Source organism: Callithrix jacchus, chromosome 4 (genome assembly GCF_049354715.1).
Source record: "Callithrix jacchus isolate 240 chromosome 4, calJac240_pri, whole genome shotgun sequence".
In the NCBI taxonomy this organism is placed as follows: Eukaryota; Metazoa; Chordata; class Mammalia; order Primates; family Cebidae; genus Callithrix; species Callithrix jacchus.
Genome location: NC_133505.1, coordinates 80,388,170 through 80,411,882, shown reverse-complemented (window position 1 = coordinate 80,411,882; position 23,713 = coordinate 80,388,170). Strand labels below are relative to the sequence as shown.

The 23,713-nt window shown below is 42.4% G+C and overlaps 1 protein-coding gene across 8 annotated transcripts in view; it reads left to right on the top strand.

The window, feature by feature from the left end:
- Nucleotides 1-11,485: 11,485 nt before the first annotated feature.
- Nucleotides 11,486-23,713, top strand: part of COL12A1 (collagen type XII alpha 1 chain) — a 141,262-nt gene continuing 129,034 nt past the window's right edge. For 4 of the 8 annotated variants that reach the window (XM_035296142.3, XM_078369556.1, XM_008994675.5 and 1 more), the window contains exons 1-3: nucleotides 11,486-11,763; nucleotides 14,695-14,802; nucleotides 22,605-22,721. In XM_035296142.3, the coding sequence (XP_035152033.2) occupies nucleotides 14,730-14,802; nucleotides 22,605-22,721 (190 nt within the window). In that variant the 5' untranslated portion in view covers nucleotides 11,486-11,763; nucleotides 14,695-14,729. Of the gene's footprint in view, nucleotides 11,764-12,196; nucleotides 12,318-12,398; nucleotides 12,522-14,694; nucleotides 14,803-22,604; nucleotides 22,722-23,713 lie in introns of those variants that run through there. The other 4 variants (XM_035296143.3, XM_035296144.3, XM_078369555.1 and 1 more) reach the window with 3 other exon arrangements.

Here is a 23,713-nt window from a genome sequence, read left to right as displayed (position 1 = left end):
AAATGCAGATCAAAACTACATTGAGATACTATCTCTTGCCAGTTAGAATGGCGATCATTAAAAAAATCTGGAGACAACAGATGCTGGAGAGGATGTGGAGAAATAGGAACACTTTTACACTGTTGGTGGGAGTGTAATTTAGTTCAACCATTGTGGAAGACAGTGTGGCGATTCCTCAAGGACCTAGAAATAGAAATTCCATTTGACCCAGCAATCCCATTACTGGGTATATATCCAAAGGACTGTAAGTCGTTCTACTATAAGGACACATGCACACCAATGTTCATTGCAGCACTGTTTACAATAGCAAAGACCTGGAATCAGCCCAAATGCCCATCGATGATAGACTGGACAGGGAAAATGTGGCACATATACACCATGGAACATTATGCAGCAATCAAAAACGATGAGTTCACGTCCTTTGTAGGGACATGGATGAACCTGGAGAACATCATTCTCAGCAAACTGACACAAGAACAGAAAATGAAATACCACATGTTCTCACTCATAGGTGGGTGTTGAACAATGAGAACACATGGACACAGGGAGGGGAGCACTACACACTGGGGTCTGTTGGGGGGAATAGGGGAGGGACAGCGGGGGATGGGGAGTTGGGGAGAGATAGCATGGGGAGAAATGCCAGATATAGGTGAAGGGGAGGAAGGCAGCAAATCACACTGCCACGTGTGTACCTATGCAACTATCTTGCATGTTCTTCGCATGTACCCCAAAACCTAAAATTTAATAAAAAAAACTATTGTAAAAAAACCCCTAAAATGCAATAAAAAAATATGAGAGGGCTTGTTTCCTTTCTCTCTCTCTGTCTCTGCCGTATGAGAATGTAAGAAGACAACCATCTGCAAATAAGGAAGAATCCCCTCACCTGAACCTGCCAGCACCATGATCTTGGATGCCACCAGTCTATGGTGTTTTTGTTATAGCAGTCTGAACTGACTAGACAGTTTCTAGGTGCTTTATAGGGATTTATTAAAGTATTAGCAATGTAAGCTGAGCTAGTATTCTCTATACGCATTGGGAGTAATTCTTTACATCGGTGCCTCTACTACACAATGTTTGTTAGGATCATTTTGAATTCTGGTATGCATTTAAAATGAATAAAGTGGCACTCCTTTCATTATATTGCATAATTCACATTTAATCTGTCAGAATATCTTTTTGCCAATCACTCTGAATTAGTATCATTTTATCTGTCCCCTGCCCAGGCACTTTGAACATTTTGCTTTCTGCAGGAGACTACAGTTATTTACCATTGGATTTCTATCTATTACTAGTAGAGTCATTATTCTTTTCTCCTTCTTCCATAGTAACAGTACCTCAGAGTTTTAGATGGACAGATGGGTGGCTAGAAATTTCCAAACCTCTCTTTAGAAGATTGTGAGAAACTTCCTCAAATGACAGCAAAGACCACCATTTGTAACTCTCCTCTTACCTTTTTATGTCTTTTGCTTTTATGGGCTGAAATTCACACATCATGTTTGAAGCAGGTGCAGCCATTTTGGACCATGTGGTACCTTGAAATAGAGGCCTCATGTGGAATAATAGGACAGAAGGAACCTGGGTATCTGAGGACTTCATAAAACTAGATCAGCTTTGGAGTGCCTACCTGTTGATTCTCATGAGTATTTTAGTCCCTGTTATTTCTGTTTTCTGTTACTGGTAGCAGAAACCTCTGATGAAGGAGAGTGCCAATTGTGTGCAATCTTAGGAAAGGGGCAATTAACAGTGAGTGAGGGACTCTGTTCTCTTATATGCAAAGGTGGGCTTGGGAAGTGAGCAGATATTGCCTGTGACAGGACACCAGTCCACTGCCCTGGGTCTGCCCTTTCACCTGCACTCACTGCCCTGTGGACACAGGTCTGATGCTGCCAAGTAATAGACATAGTTGCAGCCTCCCCCTCTTCCTCCCTCTGAAGCAGGAACTAATGATGTTGAGGCATCTGGTCTTCTTAGCAGCTCTGTCAGCTGTACTGGGAGTGCTGGGTGGGCCAGACACATGTAGTGGCATATGTCATCATGCGTTGTGGCAGGTTTTGTTTTGCTTTGACTTTGAAAGACTGCAGATGCAGATATGTTGTGATAGGCAGCAGCCTTCCATTGCTCATTCTAAGCTCAGTCTTGAGACAGGGAGGTAAAGAGTTCTAACACGTTTTACACAATTCATGACATGCCCAGGAACAGGGTGTCTGGAATAATGGAAGGAAGAGCAGCCAGGTCACTGACAGACATCTCGATTGTACTCCTGTCAGAACTCAGGTTTTGCAAATGTGAAACAAGGGAGTGGGTTGCAGAATGTCTAAGATCCTTTTCAGTTCTGTCACTGTGGCTTCTATCATCATTAGATCAGGTGTATCACAGTTTCATTGCTTTCTTTATAAGTATACAACTGATCTGTTGAGTATAAATACAGTAAGAAAATATTACCTGTATTTTCTGAGAATAAATAAAGCAAAATGTTCTCATCTTTGGACATATATTTTAGCATCAATTTTGGTAAGAACAAGAAAGTAATAGCATCTTGAGTGTCCTTTGACAAGTGAAACTGTACACCGTGTTTCTGTCTGATTTAAACTTAAAAGTCAGGCCAGTTGTGGTGGCTCACGCCTGTAATCCCAGCACTTTTGGAGGCCAAGGAGGGCAGCTCAGTTGAGGTCAGGAATTCAAGACCAGCCTGGTTAACATGGCAAAATCCCATCTCTACTAAAAATACAAAAATTAGCTGGGCTTGGTGGTGCACAGCTGTAATCCAAGCTACTTGGGAGGCTGAGGCTAAACTGGGGAGGCGGAGGTTTCAGTGAGCTAAGATGGCTCTACTGCACTCTAGCCTGGGCCACAGAGCCAGAGTCCATCTCAAATAAATAAATAAACTTTAAAGTCAATGACAACAATGACTAGATTCCTCCTAGGTGTGACATGGCAGTGGGGAGGGTGGAGGTTTGGGAAGGAGACGGGCCTGGGTTTCACACTGGCTCTATGACCCTGGCCTGTCAACGTTTTCTGTTAGTTTGCAGGTTTCCCCAGAATAATTTTCCTAACTACTATTGGCTAGCCTAAACCCGTAAACACTCACTTTAACCATTGGTTTGGGGACCTGTATGTTCTACAAGTGACTGATTAGTCCTTCTTATCTGCCAGTTCTGTTAATAGAGGAATCCTCTGACTCTTCTGGGTGACAAGGCTTAGACTAATGTGTGTCCGAGGGCTGCCCTCACACATTAGTTCAGATGTTCTGTCTCCTCTAGTGATTTTTTGTTTGTGCAGTCTGGCTTGAGACCTGTCAGTGCCACCCTAAGCCACACAGTGACCTCACGGGGGGTGCGGCAGAGGTGGAAGGAATATTACGGGGGCACTGCAGGGCCTACACAATAGCCATGTGGGGAAAACCCATTATTTGTCTGTCGAGACCCTCACTTTAGCTCCAGGGTGAAAATCAGAATGAGTATTAGCCACTGCTAGAAAGTACAAGATGAGTCATTTCAACTTCATTTTCATAAGTAGTAATAAAGGCACCAGAGTTCATTTCGAAAAAGTGTTAATGAAAATAAACTTGGTTTGTTTTCATCCTCAATACTTGGTTTTCTCAATTTTTTTTTTTTTTTTTTTAAGATGGGGTTTTACCATGATGGCCAGGCTGGTCTTGAACTCCTGACCTCAGGTGATCCACCCACCTTGGCCTCCCAAACTGCTAGGATTACAGGCGTTGAGCCACCATGCCTCGCTTTTTTTTCAATATATTTCTTTTTTTTTTTTTAATACTTAGTTTTCTAACTCAACTTCCCTGATATGAACATGGCCTTATATGCTCCTAAATCAGAGATATGGAACTTGTATTTTGGGGGCAGTTAGTGGTTTTGTTTTAAAGTTCTTGCTATCAAGAAAAAAACAAAAATACAAGAAAAGAAGCTATTCAATAAGTAAAACTACCAACTACTTTTTTTTTTTAAGTAGACCTTGTATAAGAGTTTGAAACAATTTTCTCAGTTTAAACAATGAGTGATGACTTTATGTCTCATAGTCTTGATGAGCATAACACTTGATGAGTCTAACACTTGAGCAGCAGATAGAGGGAGGCTGGAGAAAATTGTTTAAGCATTTCCCAGATGCTTTTTGTATCACATGCAGTGTGATGCATTCAGCCACCCATGACAAGCTTGCTGGAGGGCCAAGAAATAGCATGCCATGGTTTTCCCTTTGAATAACTCTGCCTGTTGCACAGAGTGCAAATATGTCTTTTTAGTAGTTTTTCACTGTTTGCAATTTCCTAAAAAAAGAGTATATCCCTCAAAAAAATCTGTATTAGAAACAGAGATACTATTCAAATTGTATTAATATAGCAGAGAGCCACCAATAAACTTTACTAGGAAAAAAATTCAAGGATTTTTATCATATATAAGGCACATCTAAAGCCATTTTGTCATGTCCTTCTACAACTGGCTCACCTGCCTCACTTCTCTAATTTTCCCCACGGCACCATCATCATTCATTCAGTCACCTGGCTTTGCTCCATCATCTTAGGATATTGTCTCATCTTTACTTCCTAACGCCAGCCAGCTTACTCTTTGCATGCCGCTGCTGTGAGCACATACAGAGACTGTCAGTGTCTCTTCCTCGGATTCTGGTACTCCCTGCCCCAGTCTCCTGGCTTGCCTGTTCTTCCCAGCAACTTACTCTGAGCCCTGTTGCCAGATTGGACTTGCCTCATGAGATTCTTTATCTGTAGTACAAAGATAAAAATTAAATTTCATGGACTGACATATATAAAATGCTTTGTGTAGTATCTGAAATACAGTGGGTGGTCTGTAAATTATAGTGATTTCTATACTGAGGGGAATAAATTCCAGGTTCTCAGCCACTTTTAAGCCCCATTACTATTCTAGTTTTATTCAAAAATGTTCTGCTAAAACTTCTCTACTTTATTTATTGCCCAGCACATTTCCTGCTCTTTGGTATTTTTTCAAGTTCTCATTTTGAACTTTGTGCTTAGAATGATCACTCCTAGCCCTTGAAAGTCTTCCTTCTCCCGAAATTCTTCAGGGATCACTTCAATATATAGTGCTTTCTCCCTCCCATGAACTTTTAACAATTCTTATCGTTGGGAGAGATTTCTCCACGAGTCTCTCATGTTATTGCATGTTTGCTGGGCAGAGGCGCCAGCTGCCAGTACTCTAGATGATCTCTTCAAGGCTGTTTGTGTACTAAACCGCTTTGGAAGACAGTGATCATTTCGGCCTCCAGAGCAAAGGGCAAGTTTGTTTACCCTCCAGTGTAACAAAAATAATGTGTCCCTCCCGGGCAAAGGCCAGGCAGCCTTATTACCCTCATAAAAGATCCCAAGCTCAGATTCCATTCCTATAATGCAACCCACTGCATGTGAAGGGTCGCCTGGCTCTTCTGTAGGAACTGGGGCTTGAGGAACTGCTGTGAGTAATGACACTGGCTACCGGCTGTTATTATCGTGAGCAATACAGTCCTTCGTTTTTGACTCCTTGTGTGTTCTGTCAGCACCATGAAACTACAACATGTGAACTCGTTAGCTTGCAAGTTGGATAAAATCTCAGATCCTTCACACTTATTGACAACTATTATTATTATTACTTGGTTGTTTTAGCTCCTAATTGTTTTCATTACAATCTAATTTTTTCTCCTCATTTTTCTTGTCATTGATTTGTAGAGGAACTGGTTCAGGATAAATCTTGTAGATTATCACTCAGAATTTTGCACGTTCTGCGTTGAACTGTTTGCTTCCTGTGATGTCATTTATCTTGTTCCTCTATCTGTCTATTTCTCCCAAAGTCATTTTTCACATCGATCTTTCAGCTTTCAGTTACACGCTGCCTCCAAACTTCTCTTGAGTCATATTTGGCTTTCATATATATTTATTTCTGGTCTTCATTACTATATTTGTTTCATATGGGCAGGAATTTCTTTGGTTTGCCTTTACAAAAAAAAAAAAACTCTCACAATTCCTAGTGAACTTTGTGACTACAGTAACAGCATTTGCAGAATGTTCAGGATAAAAATGATTCAGTGAGTCTGATCAGGTAACATTCATCCTTTTGCTCTTCTCCACCAGAGGGCGCATCCACACTAGCTTTAGGAGCATTCCAAACTCTTGGTTCTTGTCTGCTTTAAAAATCTGGATGTCAGTAATCTACACATGTAGCTGAATGAATTAGTAAATATATAAAAATGAGTTATCAGGCTGGGTGTGGCGGCTCATTCCTGTAATCCCAGCACTTTGAAAGGCCGAGGTGGGTGGATCACTTGAGATCGGGAGTTCAACACCAGCCTGGCAAACATGGTGAAAACCCCTCTCTACTAAAAATACAAAAATTAGCCAGGCATGGTAGCGTGCACCTGTAATCCCAGATACTCAGGAGGCTGAGGCACAAGAATCTCTTGAACCTGGGAGGCAGAGGTTGCAGTGAGCCGAGACCGAGCCACTTCACTCCAGCCTGAGCAACAGAATAAGACTCCGTCTCAAACAAAACAAAACAAAACAAAACAAAACAAAACAAAACAAAACAAAACAAAACAAAACAAAACTGGGTTATCAAATGGAGACCTGGTCAGGTTACATGTCACCCTACACAGGAGCTCCTACTGAGAGCAATGAAACATCTTTTGACTATGATTTCATTATTATTGCATTTCAGTGTACTAGATAATTAGTTTGAAAACGAAGACCAAATCTTGAAAAATGAATTCCTGTGTTTCTTCACATTTTTCATCAACCTGAAAGTGTATTTAAGTATACACATACTGACTACTGACATACAGAACAGTGGCCTGACTAGAAATTCTGCACTGTATGCTACTTTAATAGTTCCAAAGCAAATAGATTCCAAGATGCCTGTGGTGGTGTGATTTAAACAGTATTGAATTTACAGAAACAAAGGAAGAAGTGGTAGTGGTTTGTTTTCTTAGCTCTTAAGTGAATTTATTTCCTTTTGTCTTCTACTTTTTGCTCAAGGAGGTCAGAACTAACTGAAAAATCAACTCCCAGTAGTACTTGACTCTTATTAAATTTAAATGATTTATCCTGAGAAGTTATTTTTTGTGGATACAGTGTTTTTTGAAATGTCATAGTTTCCTGTGCAACCACAACTTTTAAAAAATTTTGCAATCAGCTTTTTTTAGGTTGAAGCAATTATAATTTTTTGAGGTCATATGAGGTTTGAGCTACCAATTTGCATAGTAGGAGAAATTTGATGCAGTTTCTGCTTTCTGCTCCAAAGTTGCTTGTTCACTGGTAGGGGAGGTTATTTTGGTACAGGTGAGGTGGTGTGGGTGAATTATGTGCAAAGTCCTTTGTAAAGAAGCAGAACCTGTGAAGAAGGCAAGAATGCAGCATGTCCCCTTCCTTCCTTTCAGGTTGGTTTGGTCTCAGGATTCCTAAGCTTTGCTAGTACAGAGAGGGTGGTTTCCTGTGGCTTTTCATTTTTAATGTTAAAACATTCTGAGAGCACAATCTTGGGAGATTTAAATAGGCCACACACGTGAAGTTGCTTCAGGTGTCCCAGGTGTTACTTGATAGAGTTTTGAGAGCAAGGCCTTGTCTTACTTATCTTTATATCAGCTACTCTGAGCTTGGCACTGTACATAGACGGTTCTCATTAAATGTACGTTGACTTGAGTTGCAACAGGGATGGAAAGAAGAGGATTCAGACACATCATTTTTGACTCTTGCTGATCAGGCTGTCTCTCTTTCTTTGAGAATTAGAGCAGCTGGCGCACTGTCTCCTCTCCTCACCCTTTTATCCCAAGCGGCTTGTGAGAGCTTTCTTCACCCAAGACCCTCACAGCTCACACTGGGGCCAGCCTTAAGAGACAGGGAAATAGTACCCGTTCAGACGAAGTTTTCCATTCCCTCTGCGCAAATCAGCCAGAACCTACAATGGAAATGTTCTAGAAACTGTCTCACCTGTTGCCAGGAATGCCAGCTAAGTTGACCTCAAACAAATCAGTGAAGAGGCCCCTGCTGCCTTTGAAGAAGTTAAGATTACAGACTTAGGGGGGTTGTGTAGTCTTAACTTCTTCCTGAAATCAGTATCTCTTCTCTTGTAAACTCACCCTTTCTTTGAAGAAACTTGAGCAGAACCTGGAAGCCTTGGAGCAAGAATTTCTGTAGGCAGTTAATTAAACGGCATGAAGAAAGTTGATGCCCCTCTCCCTACTCATTCTCCCATCCTGCCGCCTCTCAGTCCTGAGAATCAAATACATGAATGAAACTTTTTTCAAAACTCACCCCAAGACTTGTAAACCTGTCAACAACTTCCTAGCTCTGCGTTCTGTATTTATAACTTTGACCTCGGACACCAGGGTTAGCTCTAACCACTAGATAGCGCTGTCGGACAAGAAATCTGAGGGCTCGGAACCGCCGGGAGCCCAGGACGCAGAGGGTGAAGAGGTGTGAGCACAGTTGAGCTTCCTCAGGGTAGGAAGCAGATCCTGTGATATCGCCCGAGGAATAAAAATCACAGGGAGCAACCAAACGGAATGAATCCAGCCAGCTCTTCCTCAGTCAATAAATATCACCAACTTATTGCAAATATTAACGGATTCTAAAAGGTGTTAGGAACTGGATGCACCATTGAAAGGGGCAGGGTGGAAGAGGGTTACGCATTCGTTACTGTTTACCACACTAGGAGTCTAGAGTAAAGGCTCCAGGGGCAAAATGCCAACGTCATGCTAGGAGGCCCCCGGAGCGCCTCTTTGTACACATTTGAATTGTCCCCGGGGAATAAGTGTACTTGAATTAGCTTGAGGAGGAATCTGCGTAGTCTCCAACCAGGGAGTCCTCTCCTTCCTTTCTCAGCCTACTCTGGAAGTTTTGCCTAAGGATCCTTTTTGTTGAGCTGGAGAGGACGTTTGCAGGTGGTGGTTTGTGTTACCTATACTCCTTTGCAGCAGCTGTTTTCAGATACATTAAATCTGTGAGGGAGAATGCCTCAAGCTGGAGAAGATGCCCAGGCGGGTCCCCAGCACGCTGTTCCTGGCTGGAGAGTGCCGTGTGCGCGCCCTCGGGGACAGACGCCTCTTCCACTCAGTCTGCGGCCTCCAGCAGCAGGAAAAGGAAGTCCGTGACTGTCTTTGGATCCCCGGAGGGTATCTGCTCAATTCCGGGGTTGATAGATGTATTTGCAGCTGGAAGCCAAATCAACAAGAGTTCTCTTTTTTAAACAAACAAGCAAAAATCAACGTTCAGAGTTACATGCTCCTTTCAACAATACTACCATCACACACACACAAATTCAAGTACAGAAAGAAAAGTGCGCGCATATGCGTGTGTACACACACACACACACACACACACACGAGAGAGAGAAAGAGAGAGAGAGAGAGAGAGAGAGAGAGAGAGAGAGAGAGAGAACATCTGGGTCCCGAAATGCAAACACCAGCCAGCTCCGACGGGCGTGCAGAGTAGCGGTTGTTCTTTGCTTTTCCCTTTGCTTTTCCCTTTCTGGACGGGGTGTGGTTGTCCCGGGGGCTTCCCTGGCGTTTCAGGCCAAGGGCGCAGCCCTACTGGGTGCCCGCACTGCGGCCTGAGGGACTTCTCTGCTCTCAGGCTCTATCTTTGCGGCTGCCACCAGTCCACGCGCGGTCTGTAAGCCTGGTTGGACTGGGCTCCCTGCGCTTTGCGTGTTGGCGGGGTTGGGGGGCGGGTGCGGTGGCGGGGGGAAGGCGAGTGAAGGGTTGGCTTGGGTGCAGGCGTCAGCTGTAGATAGGTTCGGGGCTTATCGGTATCAGGGCAATGTGGCTGCAAGCCTGATTGGGTGCAGCGTTGAGAAGGTCGGGTGTTCCATCCCCGGGACGCGCTCACGCACTAGAGGTTTGTCAGACACCCGGGTTGTGAGGATTTGGAGAGGGAAAAGCTTGTGCATTGTGTAGGCTCTTTGTGCGAGCTGCCCAGCTGGACTTCGAGTGGGCTGTGTGCTTAGGGAATGTGCAGAGGCGGTGATTCCCATTTGTCTTCATTCTTTCCCTCTTCTCTTCTCTCAGGCTTCCGCAGGCTCCTGCTGGAGGCAGCGTGTGTGTGGGGAGAGGTGTAGAAAGGGGAGCGCCCCACAAGTTTTTGTCATTCTAAAGGCAAGTTTGGAGGCTATCACGCCTAGTGGAGAGGGAAGGCCAAATTCGCAGACTTCAGAGCCAATGGGGAAGAGAACTTTACATTGGGGCCATGCCCTCCGATTCTACTGTGGCGGGCGTCAGATCCAGAGAAGCAGCTCCTCGGTGCCCCTGCGTCCCACCCCGATCCTTTGTTATTCAACGCCCCTCCTCCCTCCCCACAGGAGTAACCCCTGGGCTTCAAGAGGCCAAAACATTGGAAGGCCTATACTGACTGAGGACAGACATTATAATCAGAACCTCTCCAGTAGCATTTTTTCTGATTTATTGATGTGAGTGCTCGTAGCTTCCTCTAGTGCGCCTTGTACAATTAGGCAACCCTGAGTACCAGAGTCCCAGCCCAGGAACAAGGGGTAGGATGCCAGGATGAAGGGGGCTGTCAGAAGAGGCGACGGTGCTGGCCGAATATGAGCCCCCAATTTGGCTTCTCCAGTAGTGTGTGTAGAGGGGTGCTTTGGGGTTTCAAACTTACTCCTCTTCGCCCCTTTGACCCGCAAGGTTTTAAGGGCAGAGCTTTCAGTCCGAAGCCTCCGCCCGGGGGCCAGGTTTTGCTCCGATCCGGGTGAGAAGTTTCTACCGTGGATAGAACTTGTTTCTGAGCGGCTGCCTATTCTGAGGACTCCTGGGTCTCATAGCTTTCCTCTCCCTCTCTCTTGGCTCAAATTAAGCTTCCCAGTTCCGTCCAGAAGCACCAGGGGAGCGAGAGAGGACTGGGAAAGCCATCCCATCACTGAGCCCCGCGCGGGCGGCTATCCGGGTTTCCAATCGCCGCTCGGAGATTGAAAAAGACAGAAGGCGCGCCGCGTGCACAGACAGTTAGTTAATGGAAATCCTGTAAATCGGTTTTAAGTGCACCCAGGACAGAGATGGAGGAAGGTGGAGGTGGTGATGATGAAGACCCAAGAGCGGCAGGAGCAGGGGTGAATGGGTTATGCGTCCTTGCATTTCTGAAAATGGGAATCGCTCCCCTCCCCATTGTTCTTAATTTAGAAAATTCATTAAAGAAATCGTAGGGATAGGGAAACCTGAGCTTCCCGGCCCGCCCCAAGTGGCGGAGTACGCGGCTTCCCTTGGCAGCGAACGCGGCTGCGGCGGTCCCCCTCTCCGCTCCCTCCCTCCTCCCCGCCCCTCGGCGGGGCGCTGCTACTACGGCGATCGCCACCTCACGCAGAAGGAATGCTCGAAGTATGCACACGTTCCCAAAAGTGGACCTCCTTCACCGCCGGAGGAGCATACATCACCCCGTGGCAGCCGTCCACCTTCTCGGGCGTTTCGTAACCGAGTAAACTGAGAGCTGGGAACAGCCCTCTATTAAGTAGCCCGCGGCGCGGAGTCTCTTCCCACTTGGCGAGGGCGAACCGCCCCAGACGCGTCCGCGCGCCGGCAGCTGCAGGCTCAGGCGGTCTCCACTCGTCCTGCCGCGCCCGCCTCTCCTCCCGCGCTCCTCCGCCTCCTCCCGGACTTCCCCGCCGCTGCCCACGCCTCGGCGGCCGCCAGGTACTCCCGGAGCGCAGCTCCTACCGCCGGGGCGTGCGGGGGCCACACGGAGCGCCAGCTGCTCCGACGCCGGGAAGCCGCTGTCGCCGCCGCTACCTCTCCCTGTCGCCGCCGCCTCAGGTCAGTTTGGTTTCTGTCCCCTTTCCCCAACCCATTCTTAAAACAGCGTCATAAGGAAACGGAGTCCAGCTTGCACCTTGCTGGGAGCGGTGAAGAATCCTGGGCACGGACGCTTTGGACTCGTAATAGTATAGATGGGCTTGAGCTTTGCCTTTTATGCTGGGATTTTGTGATTCTTTGGGTTTTTGAGAGAGGGGAATGCTGCTTTTCTTAAGAGCTGAGCAAGGTTGTGTGCGCGGAAAAAGCATCCCGTTCAGTATTTCCGTTTCTAGAGGAGTTTCATCCATAGATACTGTCGATTTCAATGGAGGGCGCGCCGGGTTCTGGGGCTGCGGGGCGCTGGTGATCTCGCGGCGGTGGCTTTGTCGGGGAAAGCAGGCGTGCGGCGGGGGCGCTCGGAAGGTATTTGGTGACGCACAGTGCGGAATTCTTTGGAGAGCCTGCTGAGGGCTCTGCCCCTCGTCGAGGCTGCGAGGGTGTGTGGCATCTCGAGGCAGATTCCTGGTCGAGTGTTCTGGCTCCTACCTCCCCTGCCTTTCAGAGCATCCGAGATGGTGGGTTAGGCCAGCACTAGGGGACTTGTTCTTGGCGGACTTTCCCCAGCTTTTGGAGAAAGCCCCCCTCCGACTCCCTCCAGGGTGCTTTGGTGGAGGCCCTATTCGGGGTCTGGGAGATCTCCGCGGAGGTTTTCCACTCAGATCCTAGACTTGTGGGGATCCGAAAGCGTGAGGCGCCCGACTCTTCACTGACCGGAGCAGGTACCCCCAGCGGGCGTCCTCGGGAGCCCTCCAGTGTGATCCTTCAGGGCTCCCTGGGACTCTGGGCCGGGGAGGCTCTGGACCCGGACTCCGTAGGCTTTTAATAAATGCTGGGGAGAGATGGGGCAGGAAAGGAAATAAACGTTAAGCTCTCCTTCGGCTAATGCCAAGGTCTTGGTGGGTAGAAGTAGGCGACGAGCACGCGGGGTGTATGTGTATGATTTTGTTTTTAACTTGACGCGGGAGTTAAGGAATTAGCTTCTTCCAGCGAGGGATTGGGAGGGGGCAAGTTGGCAGAAGGGGACGAGTCCCCTTAGCCCCACTCCCACCCCAGTGGACTCATTTTTATTCATGGAGGTGAAGTGAGGGAATCCTCGCTGCCACGTAGGGGCGGCCGCTTTCAGATATTTATGTCTGAGAATGCTCAATGAAGTGTTGCTAAGCATTCAAATGAATGTTTTGGCTAAAAAGAAGAGAAAGCGTTTTCTTTTTTAAAACATATGTGGACGGGATGCTTCGCTGGCTAGCTGAGCTAATTGCGTTCCGATATCCCTGTGCGAGATGATTCATTCTTGCCGCTGAGCCGGAGAAACCGATAGGTGGCGATCGAGACCCAGCAAAAGTGTTTCCACTCAGGTTTTTGTTGAGTTCAGCTGTTAAAAGAAAAAAAAAAATTCTGCACACAGCTTTTCGGTGGGTCGATTGTCCGCCTTTAACTTTTTGCGAGCACGACTGCCAAGTGAGTTGGAAATTATTATAGCAAAGTTAAGGCCAGATGACTGAAACAATGGGCCAGTGTCACCTCTTGCTTTTCACGGATGTAGAAAAGGCTTAGAAATATCAAACAGTTGTTAATTAGGAAGAAAGAAATTGCTAGACCCCTTAGATACCCAGGGCAGTGCCAAAATTTTAATCTTGGCTTCATAAAAAGGAGCTCCAGGCAATTTGGCACGCCTGCTCATCAGACATTTAAAATGCAATTTACACTCAGGCTGAGGAAAGCTGCCCTCATGCTTTGTGCCAATAATTTGGAAAGTCATCGTTGGAGATTGTCAGTTTCTTTTCTCAAAGAGCCCTCAACCTTTGGCTCAGTTTTGTATTCCCAAGCAGGACAGTCTCCTACCCTCCTCCACTTTTACTGAGGCCTATGCTGTTGCCTTACAATAATTTATGTACCCCAGAGTCTACTCTTTTTATGTTTTGCCACTGGCAGCTTCCCAGTTCAGTTCCTTGCTAGTAGCTTTTGTCTTTGGGTTGAACCTTAGACTGTTTTAGGAGATTCCATTCTGTAGACATGACTTAAGCACCTACTGAGTGCTGGAAAACCGCAAAGATGAATAAGATTCTTTGTCTTTAAGGAATTAATAATGTAATTACAGAATCAGGAAAAATCAGAACAGAACATATTCTCTGGGACATATATACTTATAATCTCCCAGCTTAAATAGTTAAATATAAAGATTATTATTGATAACTTTTATTTAAAAACACTTGGGAAAAACAGACAAGGGTGTCTTGCTTCTTCCATTTTGCCGTTTTTTTTTTTTTTTTAATGTATTTTGGTGATGTTTTCCCCTCATCTCAGGTAAACGATTTATCAGATGTGGAAAGAACACAACAGGAGGGTCAGGTTTCAGCTGGTCCTTACGTATTTCTGCGTAATCCATTTCAGATCTTAAAGAGCTGCATATTTGAAAGCAGAACGAAATGAAGAAAAAAGAATTAAAAAGGTTTATTATACTTTTTCAAACTACCCTGAGACCACTGAAATACAGTTACCTAAAGAGTTCAGCAGCTAGTTAAAAGCAGCCAAATAAAATCCCCAGCTGGTAGAGATATTTAGTTGAGTCAGGGATAAAGTGACCTCTGAATTAGCCATTACCCAGGCAGGATGAAGTCATGTGGGGGCTGGTAAGGCCTTCACCCGGGATGCTAAGCAGGACCAGTCTCTAGGAGAACAGGACCCTTTTTAAACGTGGACTTCCTCTGAGGGCTATGATGAAACTTCTGTAGACAACTTGACTTCCACTGCTCCACAATAGGCCCATTATGTGCTGGGGTAGGCCCTGTGGTTATTAAGGCAGATCTGGTCGGGTTCTCTGAGCTCCAGTTCTAACCTGGTTCAAGGCCTGCCCAGACCCAGTTCTGATGCGGTCACTGCTTCTTCCCGCAGATCTCTTCATGCCGCTGTGAGCTCGGAGGCGGAGGATGCGGACCAGGCTTCCCCCAGTGCTTGCCGCCCTGGGCGCGGCCCTGCTCCTGTCTTGCATTGAGGCAGAAGGTAAAAGGCTCCCTTTCCCCTCACCGAATGACAATGCAAAATTCGAGAAAGGAAAAAACACATCTTTCTTGCTTCCGTTGCTTGCACTGTTTTCCATGCTCTTCGTGCTTTCTCTGGTGTTTTCTCTCCTCCAGAGAAACGCCCCTTTCTCCTGTGGTTTGTCCATTTCCCAGCTCTCAGGTCCAGCTCTTTCATATTCTGCTTAATGCATTCTGTGCAGTGCTGTGTGGTCTCCTTGAGCTTGTCTCTGCGGTGTGCTGTCCACACTGCCACCTGCACTGCCGCCTTCTGAGAAGACCAGCCGCCCAGGAGGGGGCGATGGCTCTACCCAGCTCTACCCACAGGACACCTCCGGGTGGCACCCAGGAGCCCCGAAGAAGCGGGCGCGCTCGCACGCTTGGCTGGTAACCAACCACCTGGCTCGCGGCTGAGACCTCGGTGACAGAACACAATAAAAGACTCCAACAGCGCTGGCTCTGCGCCTCTGTGTGCTTTGTTTGGGCGCTCAGTCGGCGGGGTGGACGGTGAGGGCAGATGAGCCAGCAGCCAAGCCGCCTCGGGATGATGGCAGGCAAGCGGAGATCCGGTACCCCGGGTGTTCGCGTGACCTAGGGTCGCGGCTGTCCCTGTTTGGTTCTCAGGGCTCCAAGGCGCGTGGCCTGGACTGGCCCAGATCAGACGGGTTGAGCCTGGGCCAAGGTTTCCAGCCAGGGAAGCGAGCGCGCCAGAGTTACTGGGCACCATCTCCAGCATCCTGCCCAGGCTCCCTCCTGCCTCCCTCCCCTGCATCCCTCCGGGAGAGCCTGGTGCGTTGCGTCTGATCTTCCCGCGGAAGCGGGTGGGGCCTCCGAGGTGGGTCTCCAAAACGGCGTCGTGTGGTCCCTCCTACAGAAAATGGAGAGCTTTTGTTAGATGTCCCACCCAATTTTATTTGTTGTGTGCAGTTGATGTCTTAATTTCTCAGTGTTCATTAAACAAGCCATTTCCGGATTTCAACCCCATGGCGGCTTCTGTGGTCCCTCAGTTGTCATTGGAGACCTGACAAATTAGTTTTCTTATTCTGCAAGGTAAATGGGGTACTGTCATAAAAGATCTTTTTTTTTTTTTTTTTTTTCAATAAGGAACACCTGATGAAGTTAAGGGAGGCGGGGGGGGGGGGGGGGGGGGAAGAACACTTCTGCGAGTGACAGCTGTGGAAGTTCTAGATTGAGTTGTGCTTTTTTAGATGCTGTGAGAAAGCATGGTTGTTTGCATGATGCTGCTGAGGTTTTCAAGGTTTCCATAGTGTTGAATTTTCTGCTTCAAGACTACAGATTGAAAAAAATAGGGGAAGCAGAATGTTTCCAAAACATATGGCATGTTTAGAAAAGTGACAGAAACTTGCTGACTCTTCTTAGATGATTAATATTTTATGAATGTAGAGGCTTTTCAGAGTGGCCTCTGTGAAGTAATATTCAGATGAGTTTGCTTTTAATGTTCCTTTCTATGTCGTTGTTAGGAAGGAATTTTATTTGAGGAACTACTAGAGGGCCTACTACAGATATTTTTAGATAATTCACTGAAGTGGCCCATTTATTGCTCATTAAGAAATAATTATTTGAAAATCAGAAAGAGTTGAGAATTCTTAGAAAAAGAATTAGGCTGGAAATGATGTAAGTGGAAAAAATTGATTCTGAATTAGATATTGGCTGGTTAGCAAAGTGCAGTTAAAAAGAACAGTATACTGGCCAGGCAGGGTGGCTCCTGTCTGTAATCCCAGCACTCTGGGAGTCCAAGGCATGTGGATCACCTGAGGTTGGGAGTTCAAGACCAGCCTGACCAACATAGAGTAACCCTGTCTCTACTAAAAATACAAAAAATTAGCTGGGTGTGGTGGCGCATGCCTGTGATCCCAGTTACTCAGGAGGTTGAGGCAGGAGAATCGCTTCAACCTGGGAGGTGGAGATTGTGGTGAGATCTCTATTGCACTCCAGCCTGGGCAACAAGAGAGAAACTCTGTCAAAAAACAACAACAACAACAACAACAAAAATCAGTTTACTATCTACATTTCTGATTATTTCCATGTTATATTTATCTTTTAAATTCGTATTTATTTCCATAAGGTACAGCTCTTTCTTTTTTTTTTGCTTTCTTAAACTGTGTCTTTTTTTGTACTCCATCTCCTTAAGTTAGTATTTAATAATTATATTTTAATAAGTTTTTTTGGCCTTATTCTCTAGTTTGGCATTGTCAAATAGAAATAATGGTATGAACCACAGCCACATATACAACCTAAATTTTTTTTTCTGGTAGCCACATTCAAAATGGAAAAAGAAGCAGGAGAAATTAACTTTTGTAATGTATTTTATTTAACCTAATATTATTTCATCATGGAGCCAATATAAAATTATTAGTGAGATATTTGGCATTTTTTTGTACTAAGTCTTTGACATCGGGTGTGAATTTTATACTTGCATCATCGTTCATTTTAAAAATTATTTTTATTTTTTCTGAGACAGAGTCTTGCTCTGTTGCCCTGGCTGGAGTGTAGTGGCTCCATCTTGGCTCACAGCATCCTCTGCTTCCTGGGTTCAAGTGATTCCCATGCCTTAGCCTCCTAAGTAGCTGGTACTACAGGGGTTTGCCTCCGCAGCCGGCTAATGTTTGTGTTTTTAGCAGAGACGGGGTTTCACTGTGCTAATTAGCCAGGCTTGTCTCGAACCCCTGGGCTCAAGTGATCCACCTGCCTCCACATCCCAAAGTGCTGGGATTACAGGCAGCACAGTTTATTTTGGACTGGCCACATTTCAAGAGCTTGATAGCCACACATATCTGGTTGCTCCTGTTTTGGACAGCACAGCTCTGGTGTTGACTACTAAGTGGAGCCAGGAGCCTTCAAAGGGCTAACAAAATTTGTGACCAAAGCCTTTCTGGGGACAGTGGGTTGGAAACAGAATTTCTTTGAAATATTTCTGTTGGGGGGATTTCAAAATGTCAACTTGGGACTCCATTTCATGCCATGCTATTGTAATCTTTGTCCTAAAGTAGCCACAGTTACATTTCTTTTCCTTTCATGACTCATACTTGTACTATTATATCTGTACTATTCTGTCACTATTTTCTGTGAACTTAATGTTTTGTATGTTAAAAACTCAATATCTTTTTGAAAATATTAAAAGATTTTGGTATTCACTTTTTGCATTTCTTCTTTTTTATAGTGGTAATATTTTTGTCTTGATTTTCTTCTGCCTTTTTGTATGAGGAGCTATATTTTTCATTGCTATGTTATCTTATCCTATAGAAACGAGTGGAAATGATTGTTTTTTCACTTTAGTATTTATAATTTTTAGCCACTGCATAGACTTTATCAACTACATCACTTGGCCAGTGCTCTGAGTGACCTAGAATGTATGAATTATTTTTGGTTCATGTATCATACAGTATATTAATTATTCTGTAGAAAATTTAACACTTTGCATTTAAAGGTTAATGACCAGTATTCCCTGAGCATTGGTCACTTTCCTAATAATCTAGAATTTGAGATGAACACAAGTTTTATGAAAAACAGTTTTCAGTTTGGTTAGTCTGATTTATAGTTTATAATATATAATGAAAATTGAATATTATTAATTCATCAGTGAGTTGAGGCCATAGCTTTGTCTTGTGTCTAGGTTAAGAGACTAATTTATATATATTTCTATAATCCTATGTCTAACTTGTGTTATAACAGAAATTTCAAACTAGAGGCTAACATAGAGACAATCTATTCTATTTCTCTCATTTTCCAAATGAGAAAATGAGGCCTAGAGAGGCTGAATCACTTGGTCAACTAATGTAGTTACTTAGATATAAAAAACAGACAGGACCCCAGTCTTCTAGTCCTAGTTTAATGCTGGTTTGGTCACACTGTACTTTCTTTGTGCTTGACGACTGGTTGAGCCAGAAGGTTTAATGAGAGGACACATTTTGTAATGTGTACAAAATAATCTGTAGCTTATTCTAAAATATTATCTTTTAAACTGGTTATTTATGATACCTTGAAAACACAAATGAAATGAATTTCTATGTCATGGCCTAGGTCATTAAATTTATGCTAATATTGCATGGCAAACATAAATTAATGTCTATAGAATATAATCAACTCATCATATGTTGCATACTTGTAAAGTTTTCTATTATTAAGATAGTATCATTTCCAGTGTTGTTATCACAGATATCAAACTCAAGATTTTACTAGTTCATCAAGATATTTTAGTTGCGTATTCTTAGCTTTGATTTATCTATAGTACATTATATATACTTACAAAAACTTATTAACTCCTCTACTCCCTCTCATTCATTTTCTCACCTGTCCATCCATCCTTTTGTTCATTCATCTCTGCAGTGAGTGGTAATTTCTTGGACATAGCCCCTTTTTGGGTGCCCTATTAAAAATGTTTTAAAAAGTTATATATCAGATCGGATACTTTAGTTTTAAATTGCTTGAACAAGTGTATAAAATGAATATATGAAATTTCATCTATATCTGAATTGGAGATACCTGAATACCACATATTTATGTATACAGGTATAATAATATGTAATATGTAATAATATCACATATATATTACACATGTAATATGTATAATATACATATAATTATATGTATGCATATATACAAAATAAACGATATATAGATATTGTTTATATTTACAAACATATATGGGTATATTAAAATATGTATATATTATACTTATTTATGCCTAGTGTTCCATTATTGTAATGCTAAGCAGGTGGAAGTTCTTTACATTTTAATGCTCAAGGTCATTGTCAAGGTCTGATTGCAAAAATTCAAAAAATTGCAGCCTCAGGCTTAAATGGTTTAAAAGCTACTGCATATAAATATTGTTTTCTAAAGTTAATTTTTGATGGAAATATTTCTTTTACTTTGCATTTAATCTAGTACAGTAGAAAACTGTGTGTTTTATAGTCAGACCGTGGGATCCAAGTGTTGTTGCCTATTGCCTGTGTTAATCTCTCTGAATTTCACCTGTTTATCCATAAAGCAGCAATCATAAGGTCCATCATTGGGTTCTTATAAGGAAAAAAAGCGACAATACAGTGACCAGCTCTCTGCCTGTTATAGAGGACACTCAGCAAATGTCAGCTATTATTATCATTCCTAAAATATCTCAAATCCTGCCAGTTTATGTAACGAAAATCTCATCAGAATGAGCCTTTCATAGCATAGTGTTTTGATAACAAGAAACATTATTCATAAATATGAACTTAAACTGTGAGAGTAAAAATTCTTAAAATTTTTATCTCTTCACTAACAGCATTCAGATTTTGTGAATATATGTAAGATTGCTATTAATTTATAATTTTCATTCTGTTTTTCTTGGTTCAGATTCTCATCCTATGCAACTATGGCTCTTTGCAATTATAATCAATATACAGCTAGTGCATAACTGAAAATTTCTAGCATCAGCACTGTTCTAGGGGACACCTAGACTCTGTTTGTGATGATGCGATGGTGTTGACGAATTATTTTTATTTTTAAAGAAAATATTTTCAAAATTAATAAAGTACATTTTTTAGCATTGATTTATGTTGACACAGGTCATACACCCACATCTGCTTTATTATTATTTTTTCCTGAAACAAACAAACAAATGTATAAATAGAATGGCAAGCCTGAAAAACTGTACATGTGATAAGATCGGCAAGAAGAAAAGTGAAGTGGGCTTTCTGTTGTACCCGGGCGGGTTGGCCACTCATTCCTACTTTGATTCCCACGTACCACAGTTTCTATGAACACCTCAAGATCCTCTGAAATGTTAAAGACTTTTTACCACAGTCAATTTTTCAGTTTATCTGGAATCCTGGTCATTTGGATATCAACAAGGGGGGCCGCTGCTGTCCTTCAGCAGTTTTAACCTAATGTCTGCTGCTTCAGGTCATTTTCCTTTCAAGGTTGGTGGTACTGTTTTTCCATGTACTGATTTTTTTTTTAAAAGCATGCTCAGGCCGGTTGTGTCTGCCTTTGCATTAAATTTGTCCTGAGCCATTGCTATTGGAACAATATTTTATAATGATATTCTTAATACCCGTTGTCCTATTAACATCTGTTGCATGCATGTTATACTAAGTGATGAGTACAGCTAAACCTCAAAATATGATTACAGACAGAAGAATGTTGAGTAATTAAATTATGCATGTAGATTAATAGTCTAATCTCACTGCCTGTGTATGGATAGTAAGAATATAACATTCATTCCAATACTAGTGTATCCAATAAAAATAAAAAGCCGTCTCCTATAGTTGGAGGCAGCAGTCCATTAAAGCAAATGTTTGCTTAATTATTTCCATTAAAATGTGTTATTAATATTATATAAATCTTTAACCCCAGTTAAATTCTGTGACTCATGTCTCAAAGCTACTACTGTATTTTAATTGACCTTTGTAAAAACCTAAAAGGAGATTATAATCTCTCAAAACAGATGCAAAAATTCTGACTCACAAGGAATACTTTTGGACTAAAACATTTTAAGAAGAATGTGGCTGAAAGTCATCTTAATTTGTTGACCTGTTTCAAGAGTAATAATTTTTAATTCATCAACCATGCACTGACAGTGAGTCAGTACAATGCTGCATGAGGAGGCATGAACATTGTAGAGAGAATATCATTATAAAATATTTAGGAAATGTCTTTGTGTAATGACTACTGTACATGGAGGCTTTTGTTCATTGTGGGAAACTAAAAACAAGTCAACATTTCATTGACACATGCATGATGCTGGACAGTTCTGTATGTAAACTATTTCTTTCTGTACTTTTCAGTTATTCCTGTCATTGACTTTTCCAAGTTTTTATGCGCAGTCATGTCCTCAGATCACTGATCCTTCTTTGCTGTTTTCTTTAAGTTCTGTAAATAAATGTCCATAAATATACATTGATGTTGTCTTTTCATAATTAACCATTGTTTTGTAAAGGACCATACTGGCATTTTAATCTAAAATGCCCTTTCTAGTATGGAGTATACCTGCTGCAAAGGAAATAATAGTGTTGGTTTACACCCTGGAACATTCAGCAAGTTGGTGTAAACAGGCAGAATATTAGCTTTATAAACTTTTGAATATCACTATTTATATACTTATAAATTATTAGCATCACTTATTTTTGAATACGTTCCTATGAATATGAATATACATTTAAATGTATATTTCCTTGTCAGATATAACTGTTTCCCATGATTCCTCATTTTCATTAAAATATATTTTTCATCTCTGCCTCATATTTAGATTTATCAAATAACAATGAATAATTACAAGACAAAAAATGCAGAGAATGAACCAAAACCATTGCTGATTCTTGTCCATATTATGGGAAAAACGTATTATGTCAATGTTTTGAATTAACTTCTCTGGTTGTTAGCAGGTTGTGATTTGGCATGCTTGTTCAAAATGCACTCAGCATGTATTGAAATTCCTTTAATTGTTATGTGAACTGTTTGCATATGTGGTTATTATCTGTGATTTCATTGTACTTGTATGTACTTGTATCCAAATATGTTTCTATTATGCTTGATTTTGCTGGCCATTCTTGAATGACTTAGCAACTCAAGAATCAAAAGTGTTTTGTGCTGTCTTCTGTAATATGTATATTCTCTGATGTTTTGTCAGCTCTTAGTTTTATTCTTATCCAACAACATATCTTTATATTTGTTGGAAACAAATTTATGCAAAGACAATTTTAGAAAGCTTTGCTCAACACAATTCTTTATTAATTAAATTGACCATTTTGTGACATTGAGACTTTAATATAAACTCTCTCTTTGCAGTTGACCCACCTTCAGACTTGAATTTTAAAATTATAGATGAAAATACTGTTCATATGTCATGGGCAAAACCAGTTGATCCAATTATGGGTTACAGAATAACGGTGGACCCTACGACAGGTAAGTTTTGAGACGGGTTTTAAGACAGAAGCATCAAGATGCTATGATTCAATCTCCATCCCTTCTCCCATTTCATCATGAAGAAGCTGAGCTTTAGGAAGCCTGAGGGATTTGATCCATGTCACCAGACATTTGCTGAACTCAAGTTTCAGATTTCCAGCTTAGTATCCACAATTATATTTTAATGTTATTGAGTTTAACATGGTTTGCCTTGCTGAGCTGTTATAATTAAAAGTGTACTCTTATTTTTACCTGATCAGAATATTGTTAGCAAACTTTGATCTTATAAAATCGAATCCTCGTTCCTTGGCATTCTTCTTGAGTCACTTAATCTTTTCAACATTTAAAGTGTCAGGTGATGAAGTAAGTTGTTACACCTCATCCAGTGTCCTACACATTTCAGTATCCAGAAAACATCATTCCATGATAATGGTAAACAACCATGATGAAAGATAAGAATTTACTTTGGCTAGATGGATTCTATAGATACTAGGCTGGATCCTTGGAAAGCAAAACAAGACAAAACTCATTTGGGCTGTTCTCAAACATTATCTTTAGTGTTAATAATGTTGCCAAAGTGTGGAGAACCAATCTCTGTTGATTAATTTTTAGTTCCAAAATAAAATGGAAAAATAATCATTTCCACTAACATTGGCTAAATGGTAGGAAGTATTGACTGGCTGACAATAGAGATGGATGATGTCAACATAACTTATTACTAGAACTGTACTTGTTTTTCTTTTCGCCTTTAAAAATACCAAGGATTTTACATATTGGTTTACTAGGAAACATAACTTTTTTTGGAAGATGTTTTAAAAACTTAAAAAAGAGTCAAAAATTTACTTATTTACTTTTTCCTCTTTGAATCTTTTCTCCCCAATTATATTTGCAGTTAACTCATTCATTCCAAAGCAAAAAATCAGTTCAAACAGGGTCCATCTAGTTTCCAGATGTTGGGCATTACTGACTCCCAACACTTCCAGAACGGGCAA